The sequence below is a fragment of the Malus domestica genome, chromosome 07, assembly GCF_042453785.1.
Source record: "Malus domestica chromosome 07, GDT2T_hap1".
Taxonomy (NCBI): Eukaryota; Viridiplantae; Streptophyta; class Magnoliopsida; order Rosales; family Rosaceae; genus Malus; species Malus domestica.
The window spans coordinates 2,966,729-2,977,647 of record NC_091667.1 but is presented as its reverse complement, the minus strand read 5'-3'; the positions used below and the strand labels follow the sequence as shown (position 1 = coordinate 2,977,647).

The following is a 10,919-nucleotide window of genomic DNA, read 5'->3' as shown; positions in this document are numbered from 1 at the left end:
TATTTGAGACTTTGTTGCAATCTCAAACTGGGATACCCCAGTTGAGATCGAGGGGGGAGTATTAAGTGTACAAGTCAGCAATATAGTTAGTAAGTTTGTTAGTATTTGGTTAGAGTAGTTAGGCTTTCTCTTATAAAGACAGTGTGTGTAACCTTCATTTTATCAGTCAATACAAAAGCATATTTCTCTCTCTATACTCTCTCTAAAACTCTCTGTGTTCATCCGTTCGTGATCATCTTTCTTCTTGATTTTCTCTTCAATTCCCAAAATATTGCAATGTAGTTAACAATTTCATTAAAAAATAATTCTTCTTGCCACTTGTTTTTTTTTTTTTTTTTGTCTATTATATTAGACTATGCACTAACTCTCCCTGGGCTACAGCCCACCGTAGCCTTTGGTGTGGCTACGCCATTGGGATTGAGTTTTGACAATTTAAATATGTGCATTAAAGATGGTTAGATTGAAAACTCAAACCTCATATTGAAATCTAAATTTGGATCTCACTTTAAGTAGAAACTCAAATATAACATTTATGGCTTAGGTGCATTAAAGATCATTTTACTCATGTTTCGACTCAAATATAAAATATAAGTCATAACTTTCTGGTGATGACTGGAAAGAGGTAAGGTAAGGCATACCTTTGCCACATGAGAGCCCATGATTAGATTCTTTTTTAAAATAGGATTTCCGATTGAACTCCGAAAGAGATGCGACTTCCTATCCTGGGCTTTACCCGTTCATTGAGATTTACAAATGAATATTTAATAAGAATAGGTTTTTGTTTAATATGGCTTAGGAATAAGGATAATTTTTTTATTGAAGATTTGTTTTGGAGATGCTCGCATTCATAGTAATAGAATCCTAATGCCAAAGAATTTCTGACTTAATCCTGTACCACATAGAATTATGACGCCTTGTATTTTATTATTATTATTATGAATATTATAAATATTATTATTATTATTATTATTATTGTGATATAATGATTACAATAAGGGATGAGGGAAATCTAATACCTCACAATTACAATAAAGAAAAAAGAAAACTAATGAAAAGGGCTTCAAATTTTTACATTTTGATCAAAAACCACCCACTAACTTTATTTTAATAATAAGGACAAAAGACTAAAAAAAAAACATAACAAGCGCTGGGCGCGTACCCCCCCCACCCTCGAGTCCACTTTTTTTCTCCTACCTTTTGTCCCATCGTTCAGCTACATTAATAGTTTTTTTTTTTTTTTGCATAGAATAAAAAAATAAAAAAAATTCGAATTGAATTACATTCTCCTATTTTATTTTTGTGGTGTTGTTTTCTAATAGTAGTCATGATGATGAGAAACTTTTCAATGTGCCCAGAACACGAGATGATACACTCCATACAAGTTGTGAGAATCTTGTGTTAAAAAATTAATAACATAAAAAATAAAATTTTCCACCATACTTATATAATAACATGTGGTATATCATTTGTGTTACGGGCACAAGGAAAAATTTCTCGAAGATAATACCCAAGCTCAAGAAATTGGATAGAGAGCTACATTTATTATTGTAGGTATATGAAAAAAGTGAGGAAATTTTAATTTGGTAATTGAAAACAGTTTTTTAAATATAATTACTGAGAATTAAACACTAGTTATAAAACTTCACCAATAAGAGTCTAAGTTTCAAATCTTATGAAACTGAATCAAGAATTAAACATTATTTATAAAACTTTACCAATAAGTATACACTATTAATGAAACTAGACCAATAAGTAGACATCATTTATGAAATTGGATAAATAAGTAGACACTATTTATGAAACGAAAACAAGAATTAGGCATAATTTGAACACTGGACTATACACTATTTATGAAACTGGAGAAAGAACTAGACAATATTTATGAATTATGACCAAGAACTAGGCACTATTTATGAAAGTGGACCAATAACTAGACATTATTTATGAAACCAGACCAAGAAAGAGACACTATTAATGAAATTGTACCAATTACTATACATTATTTATGAAACTGGACCCAATAACTAGGCATTATTTATGAAACATGATCAAGAACTAGACATCATTTTATGAAAGTGGACAAAAAACTAGACACTATTTATGAAATTGAACCAATAAATAGTATAGTACAGTTAAGTTTCATAAATAGTGTTCAGTTTTATAAATAGTGTTCAATTTCATAAATAGTGTACATGTACTACGCGCGTCAGGTTTTTTGTTTTTTTTTAAATTGTGTCATTTTCGTTAAAAATTAAGTTTTTTTGTCCTTTTTATTAAAATTTAAGGGTTTTTCATTAAAATTTAATTCTTTTTCATTAAATAAAGTTTATAGCATGATTTTTTGTTAAAATAAACTTAGTCCAAGCCCTTTTCATTAAAATTCCCTAAAGAAAAATACTACCGAAATATTACTATAAATAGGTGTCTCTAATTCATTGTCCTAATTATATATATGATAGAAAATGATATATGATAAAGACTTAAGAAACCACCTACTAGTTTAGTGCATCCTCCACATTCAAATGGTCGAGCAAATTATATGTACAGTGATTCAACTATAATAATGCTTCACGTTGTTGCAAGTCCAAATCAAAATGAATACCAATAATTGTGAAATAATTCTGTGCAGATGTTGGTTTGTGCTACTGCAGAACCCGTCATTAAGAAAGGTATGTATACACAACAGTATTGGAATAGCAGCAAAGTTGTCGACGAGAGGAAACGAGTTTTCGCCATTGTTGTAACTTGTAGTGCTGAATTCCAAGAAGTCAGAAGAAATGGGAACTCAAAGGTAATCTTTTTAACTTTGAAACTTTGAAATTATATACGAAAATCTAGACGATTGATAAATATGACTCCTTGTATTAACGTGTGGGATATATATAGACTGATATTAATTCCTATTCATGTAAGAATCCTAGACTAATTACTATTGAAAATACATTCTTATATTATATGCGATAATTATGAAGAAGGTTCGAATTAATTAAAGGAAAAATTAGTATCCGGTCCTTAGTTACTAATGTTCATTGATTGAGACCTTATTAGTTTTCAAATTTTGATTGAAGTCCTTAAAATTAATGTGATAATGAATTTACATGTTTATTACATATTTTTTAAAATAAAAATTAGTAATTGATTTAGGATTTTAATACTCACACCTCTATTAAACTCCTAATTAATTTTGAATTCAAACATTTCTAAAATAAAATAAAAATTAGAATAAGTTTGTACCCATTAGTTTTTTATAAAAAGATTCTTGATTTTTTAATCTTAAATGTACCCATTCATATAATTTTCAAATTTTTTTAATCTTAAATGTACCCATTTTTAAATATAACAATTTGTTATATGTAAAATGTACCCTTTTTTAATATAAAATGTACAATTTTTTTTATATAAAATGTACCCAATTTTTTAATATAAAATCCATTAAAAAATTTTTAATTTATTTTTAAGCTTATATGGGCACATTCTTATTTCGTTGATTTGAGAATGTATCTATGTGAAGTTTAATTGAATAAATTTACTAACATTATTAAGCCTAATATCATCTCTTTTTTTTTTTGTGTTTTGGAGAATGTATCCATGTTTTGGTACAATAATTCTTTTTTTTTTGTTAATTTTGATGAATGTACCCACACACACACAATATATAGAGAGTATTAATTTATATTTTATTATTTTTAATCCCACAAATTATGAGTTATATTTAAAATCTCATTAATATAAACAAATACAAATTTTAATTTCTAATTTTTAATTAAAAAAATATAGTAACTTACACTATTACATTAATTCAAGGACTTCGATCAAAAACTAAAAACATACAAGATCTCAGTTAAAGAATATTGATAACTAGGGACCGCATCCAAAGTGTCCATTTTTTTAACTAGCCCACCCATAAAAAAAAAAATTGACTACGCCATTGCTCAATCCAAAATGTTTTTTCTCTAAGTTGAAGATGCATGTGGTTTATTTAAGTGTTTCCAAAGACCTATTCAACAAGATGCGCATCCCATTAAAAAAAAAAATAGAAGGATTTTTTTTTATGTTTTAAATGTTTAATTAGTCAATAATTTATTTTCTTTTTGGCAGTCAATCAATAATAATGTCAAAGTTTTCAAAGTTAAAAAGACTACCTTTGAGATCCCATTTCTTCTGATTTCATGGAACTCAGCACATATAACAATGGCGAGAACTCGTTTCCTCTCGTCGACAACTTTGTCGTTGCTGCTATTCCAATACTGTTGTGTATACATACCTATCTTAATAACGGGTTCCGTAGCAGCACAAACCAACATCAGCACAGATCAGTCTGCTCTTCTTGCCCTCAAATCCCATATCACCATTGATCCTCAAAACATCTTGACCACCAACTGGTCTACCTCCATTTCCGACATTTGCAACTGGGTTGGCGTTACTTGCAGTGCACGCCACCTTAGAGTGACAACCTTGAATCTCTCCTACATGGGTCTCACTGGAACCATCCCTCCCCACCTAGGCAACCTCTCATTTCTTGTTCAATTGGAATTCAGAAACAACAGTTTTGGTGGTACCTTGCCCCCGGAATTGTCTAATCTACGCAGGCTGAAGTTGATTAGCTTTGAATTCAATGACTTTGAAGGAACCATTCCATCATGGTTCGGGTTGTTATCTAAACTTCAAACCTTCAATTTGTACGGTAATCAATTTTCAGGTCCCATACCAAACGCCATCTTCAACTTATCTGCACTTCAAGTACTTAATCTAAGAAGCAACCAGCTATCCGGTACGTACATGCGAACCAATTACCATACAAGCTATCAGGTTCCATACCATGTTATTTATCTGCTAGTTTTTACTTTTTTCCTTATTCCTTTTCTGTGGCCAATACATATTACAAACCCTATACTTTGATAGGTACCATACCAAGAGAAATCGAGAGGTTAACAGTGTTGCAAGAGATATTACTTGGAAATAACAATTTCAAAGGTATGACTCAATCAGCTTGTTGCCATGATTATATAACATACTTTGTTGGTTCATTTTTTAACTACGGGGGTTTACATATTTTACTTAAGTAACAGGTAGCATAGCAAGAGAAATTGGGAACTTAACCATGCTCAGGAATATATACCTTGATTTTAACATGCTCGAAGGTAGGAAAGACTCAGCTTTGTCATTTTTAAGTATTATTAGATTAATGCTGGTGAAATCACATTTTTGTAAACAATACTCATTGTACCACATTTCTCATAGAAACAGGGTGCACTGATTAATACTAGTAGGTTTCACAGAGGTAATTAAGACAACGTGGTACGCATAAATGTGACTTCCCTAGCTTTTTTCGCATTATTATATATCATATATAATATTATATAGAAAACCTATATGTGATTTTTTTTTTGGGATACTTTGAATACGGTCCCTAACTCTTAACATTCTTTGATTGAAACCTTAATGGTATTCAAAGTTTGATCAAAGTCCCTTAACTTTGTACACCTCTTTATATTACAATTAATATTTATATTTTTATAGTTTTGACATTAATTGTTTGATATTTTATATAATAAATTTAAAATCTCTCATTATAAAATACTATTAGAAACGGTTACAATAAAAAACTTCAAACATTTTGATTGAATAAATGGATAAAAACTATGTAAAAATAAGAAATAATAAATGGCAAAAGAATGTATCCATAGTGTTTTGGTACATTTTACAAAAAAATTGGCACATTTCACATATACACAAAGTGGTACATTAATAAAGAAGAATGGGTACATTATAAATAAATTAGGGTACATATAAAAGATTAAAAAATTATGAGTACAAATGAATTTTTTTAAAATATAGGCGCTAAAAAGAATTAATATACATGGGTACAAAATAAAACTAAAAATAAAATACTACAAATTAAAAAAAATGTTGCAAATTAAAAGTGGGTACAAACTAAAAATATAAATATATGATACAAAGTTTAGGCATAAAACATAAATATACCATATGTAATTATTCTATCATTGATTAAATATACAATGTCGCGTAATGGTATACACATGGGTACAAACACAAATAAAACTTTAAAAAATAGGGGCACAAAAAGAAACTAATATATGGGTACAAATTAAAAATGAAAAAAAAATTTTTGGTACAAATTAAAAATAGGTACAAACTAAAAATAAAAATATATGATAAAAAATTTAGCCATAAATATAAATATACTAATTGTAACATTTTTAACACTAAAGGAGTATATTTAAAAATATAAATATTTTATTATTCAAATAATTAATGATGTTATTAAAACCCAAGGACCTTGATCAAAAATTGAAAATGAATTGGATTTTAATTAATGAAGTAGCAAAAAAAAAGATGTTAACCTAATTTCTCCTCTTTTTTTTCTTCAGAAATTCCAAACTTGATTGGCAGTAAAGATGAGGTGGAGAAGTTGTATGTGCAGGCTAATGCCCTAAAAGGCCCCATTCCTTTGGCTATCTTCAACATGTCCTCTTTGACAATTTTGGCTCTAAACGGAAACAACTTAAGTGGTAGTTTTCCGGACAATATATGCCAACATCTTCCAAGCATCCAGGTGTTAAATTCGGCTCACAACCAGTTTGATGGTCCACTTCCACACAAGTTATGGCAGTGCAAAGAGCTCCTTAGTTTGGTATTGGACTATAATAATTTCAGTGGAAGCATACCAAGAAGTATTGGAAACTTGACCCAGTTAACACAGCTTGGTTTTGGCAACAACACCTTAATAGGTACTTAATTGCCAAGTCTATTAGTCTTAATTAGAGCAATTTATTTCCTTGTTCCAAGCATGATGATTTATTTTTCAATGATAAAGGTGGGGTGCTATTTTCAATCGTGAATGGTTCGAAATACTCAAATACAATAATTAATATTCGATGTAAAAAATAAATATCAAGTATTTAATTACTCAATTATAAGTCCATCTCACCTAACTAACGTCAAACGGATAGTATTTGGAGCACTAGGATCCTCGCTGGATCCATTTCCTAGGGATCCCGCAATCCTGTCCGTTCATCGTATATCGTGCAGTCAGTTTTTGTTAGGTACTATTTACATTTGAATTTTAAATTTTAAATTTTAAATAATTTATGACTACACGATATACGATGAATGAACAGGATTGTGGGCCCCCTAGGATCCTCAGGGAATGGATTCGGCGAGGATCCTGGTCCGTATTTGGAGAGATCACTAGTGTGTAGTTACTTTTTGATTTGGTCAATTATATTTCAGTTTTTTTGTTTAAAAAATATAATAAATATGTTATTTAATTTTCCTTTAACTTTAAAAAGCATGGAATATGTGGCATTTTTTTATTGATTCAAAACATAAAGTAAGTACTCATTAAAAAATAATAAATTTTTTATTTGATTTTTCTTTAGCTTTAAAAGCATTGAATATCTGGCATTTTTTATTGAATTAAATCAGAAAGTAAGTACATTAAGTACTCATTAGATTTCATAATTACTTCTCACACATCCTTTATTAATTTTTATGTGTTGATCTTCTTTAATTTATCCAATCCGACGGCCGAAAATTAGAAAGGTGTGTTGAGAAATAAAAAAATATGTGTGGATATCACATTCCATTTCATAATTCCTAAACAGAGCGTATCCTTCCATCTTCTCTACATATGCCCAATTCCTTGTCGTATTTTTATTTTCTTTTTAATGATCCAGTGAAACTATGGAGTTAATATTATTTTAGGAATGCTAACGCTATTGTGTGCTAATACTAACTGTGGCAGGTATTATACCATATGAAGTTGGCAATCTTCAAAGTCTACAGTATTTGTCACTGGATTTTAACAATCTCAATGGCCCCTTTCCATCCACAATCTTCAATATGTCAAAGATGACAGTACTTTCACTTGTTGGTAATCAACTCTCAGGTAGCCTCCCAGCAAACATAGGCCTTGGAATTCCGAACCTACAAAGTATATATTTAGGAATGAATGAACTCAGCGGAGTCATTCCCAATTTTATCTCCAATGGCTCTAAGCTCAATCATGTAGACATTTCCGACAATTCATTTTCCGGGTTTATTCCTAACAAACTATGTGCCTTAGCAAACCTTGAGTATCTTAGCTTATACCAAAATAATTTGACGGTTGACACTTCAACTCCAGAAGTAAATTTCCTTTCTTGTTTAGGTAATCTTAGAAATCTTGGGGTACTCATCCTGGGACGTAATCCTTTAAACGCTCCTCTTCCTATTTCTTTTCAGAATTACTCTACATCGCTTCAAAAAATTTCTTTAAGCGAATGCAAATTGAAGGGTAGCATTCCCAATGATATTGGCAACTTGAGCAGCTTGATATCCTTAAACCTGGTATCCAATCAATTGAGCGGGTTAATTCCAACTTCGATAGGAAGACTAGGGAGTCTCCAAGGTTTGTATTTGGTTGATAACAAGTTGCAAGGATATATTCCCGATAAACTTTGTCAACTAAACAAACTTTCTGTATTATATTTGAGTCAGAATCAACTTTCTGGTTTTATACCTTCTTGCTTAGGCAATCTATCTGCAAATCTTGGAATTCTATCATTAGCCTCCAATTTGTTAACTTCTACACTGCCATCTACATTGTGGGAACTAGAACAAGTCTGGTTCTTCAACTTGTCATCAAATCTTCTAAATGGATCTCTGTCACAAGATATCGGCCAGTTGAAAGTTTTGTCATACATGGATCTATCAAGCAACAATTTATTTGGTGTTATACCAAGCAGCGTTGGGGATCTTCTACATTTAATTAGTCTCTCCTTGGCAGATAATAATTTTGAAGGCCCTATTCCCAGTTCATTCGGCAAATTGACAGGCCTGATACAGTTGGATTTATCCAAGAACAGTTTGTCTGAAGCAATTCCAAAGTCGCTAGAAGCATTCTTGAATCTGAAGTACCTGAATTTTTCTTTCAACCAACTCCAAGGGGAAATTCCAGAAGGCGGACCTTTCAAAAACTTCTCTGCTCCATCATTTGTCTCGAATAAGGCGTTGTGTGGTGCAGCTCGATTCCATGTCCCACCATGCAAAAACAATACACTTCAACCAAATTCAAGGAAAGCTGGTTCATCCAACTTGAAATATATTATTCCAGCAATAATCATAGCAACAATATTCCTAGTAGCCTTTGTGTCTATACTGCAAAGGAAAAGGAAAATTGAAGATGCAACAGAGGCTACCGTGTTGCCTCAATCTCTTTGGAGAAGAGTTTCGCACCTGGAACTTCTAAGGGCGACAAATGGATTTAACGATAGCAACTTACTTGGAAGTGGGGGTTTTGGTTCAGTATATAAAGGGACACTCTCAGATGGGATAGATGTTGCAGTAAAGATTTTCGATTTGCAGCTAGAAGGGGCTTTCAAGAGTTTTGAGAGGGAATGTGAAACGCTAAGTAATATTCGGCACCGAAATCTTATCAAAATCATTAGCTGTTGCAGTCAATTGGATTTCAAAGCCTTGGTACTGAACTATATGCCTAATGGTAGCCTTGAGAAGTGGTTGTATTCTCAAAACTTTTCTTTTAATATCCTAAAGAGGTTGAATATAATGGTAGATGTTGCATTGGCATTGGAATATCTACACCATGGTTATTCAGTGCCAATTGTCCATTGTGATTTGAAGCCAAGCAATATCCTACTAGATGATGATATGGTTGCACATGTTGCGGATTTTGGCATTGCAAAACTCTTGGGTTTCGGGGATTCCATGACCCGAACCATGACCCTAGCCACAGTTGGGTATATGGCTCCAGGTGATCTACTTGCTAGTTTAATGTCTTTCAATTTTAGAATCATGAAGAACTGGAACTTCTAACTTTCTTTGGTATATTAATATTGCAGAGTACGGGATGGATGGAATTGTTTCTACGCAAGGGGATGTGTACAGTTTTGGTATTGTAGTCATGGAAACATTCACAAAAATGAAGCCTACGAATGAAATGTTTGTTGAGGAAATGAATCTAAGGCAATGGGTTGCAAATTCACTTTCATCAGATGCAATAGCTGAAGTTGTGGATGCCAATTTACTTGTAACACAAGAGGAAGATCCTGGTTTTGTGACTAAGATAGATTGCTTATCTTCCATTATGCGATTAGCTCTTGCTTGCTGTGCAGAGCTACCAGGCGAGAGAATAAACATGCAAGAAGCTGTAGCCACACTCAAAAAAATAAAAATCAAGTTTTTGCGGGATGCTGCAAGAAGTGTGCAGTTAAACCGTCCTCTTGTTCATGCACTTTGATAGAGTTCTTAATGTATGGGTCCTCGTGTATGCATTTTGATTCAGTTTCAGTCCTTATTTGATGCATTAGTATTTGAAACAATTGTATATTGGCTTGAAGTATATAGTGGAAAGTCCAGACTGATTGATCAAACATAATTATTTCATCAAATATCACCTAAGCACTGAAAGTTGTAGCTAGCAATTCATGTTGTCAAAGGAGAAAGAGAAAACAAAGCCTTTTGAAGCAAGTGTTATACCAAACTTGTCTTCTTGATGAATCTAACCAAGCTCCTTGTCAAAGGAGAAAGCAAACCCACCCGTGAGTCCTAATGTGCAGTCGAGAAGAGACAAGGACAAGAAAAAAAAACCCCGAGCATTTTCAGTACAATCACAAAATAAAAACAAGAAAAGAAAAAAACGCATGATCTGTTACATTTGTATGAGTAAACGATTTCCAATTCAAATGTTTTTTGTATGAATGATCTTTAAAGTGGGAATTAAGAATTTAACGATTCTGATTTTGAAATTTATACAACAACAACAACAACAACAAAGCCTTTTCCCACTAAGTGGGGTCGGCTATATGAATCCTAGAACGCCATTGTGCTCGGTTTTGTGTCATGTCCTCTGTTAGATCCAAGTACTCTAAATCTTTTCTTAGGGTCTCTTCCAAAGT

At 31.8% G+C, this 10,919-nt stretch overlaps 1 protein-coding gene across 3 annotated transcripts; it reads left to right on the top strand.

Annotated features, from left to right (window-relative positions):
• The first annotated feature begins 4,135 nt into the window (after positions 1-4,135).
• Positions 4,136-10,399, top strand: LOC103409978 (probable LRR receptor-like serine/threonine-protein kinase At3g47570). 3 transcript variants are annotated; one of them, XM_008348755.4, is made up of 6 exons: positions 4,136-4,771; positions 4,903-4,974; positions 5,070-5,141; positions 6,393-6,752; positions 7,769-9,775; positions 9,864-10,399. In XM_008348755.4, the coding sequence occupies exons 1-6, from the start codon at positions 4,192-4,194 to the stop codon at positions 10,259-10,261; spliced, it is 3,489 nt and encodes a 1,162-aa protein (XP_008346977.3). In that variant the 5' UTR covers positions 4,136-4,191; the 3' UTR covers positions 10,262-10,399. The 3 variants fall into 3 exon arrangements, with proteins under 3 accessions (XP_008346977.3, XP_070680534.1, XP_070680535.1); XM_070824433.1 differs by having other exon boundaries at positions 5,064-5,141; XM_070824434.1 differs by lacking the exon at positions 5,070-5,141.
• Positions 10,400-10,919: the final 520 nt, after the last annotated feature.

Coding starts and splice junctions, on each gene's coding strand:
- LOC103409978 (XM_070824433.1), top strand. CDS start 4,192: ATGGCGAGAACTCGTTTCCTCTCGTCGACAACTTTGTCGTTGCTGCTA. Junction 6,753..7,768: donor TGGCAACAACACCTTAATAG/GTACTTAATTGC, acceptor TAACTGTGGCAG/GTATTATACCATATGAAGTT. Junction 9,776..9,863: donor AGTTGGGTATATGGCTCCAG/GTGATCTACTTG, acceptor TTAATATTGCAG/AGTACGGGATGGATGGAATT.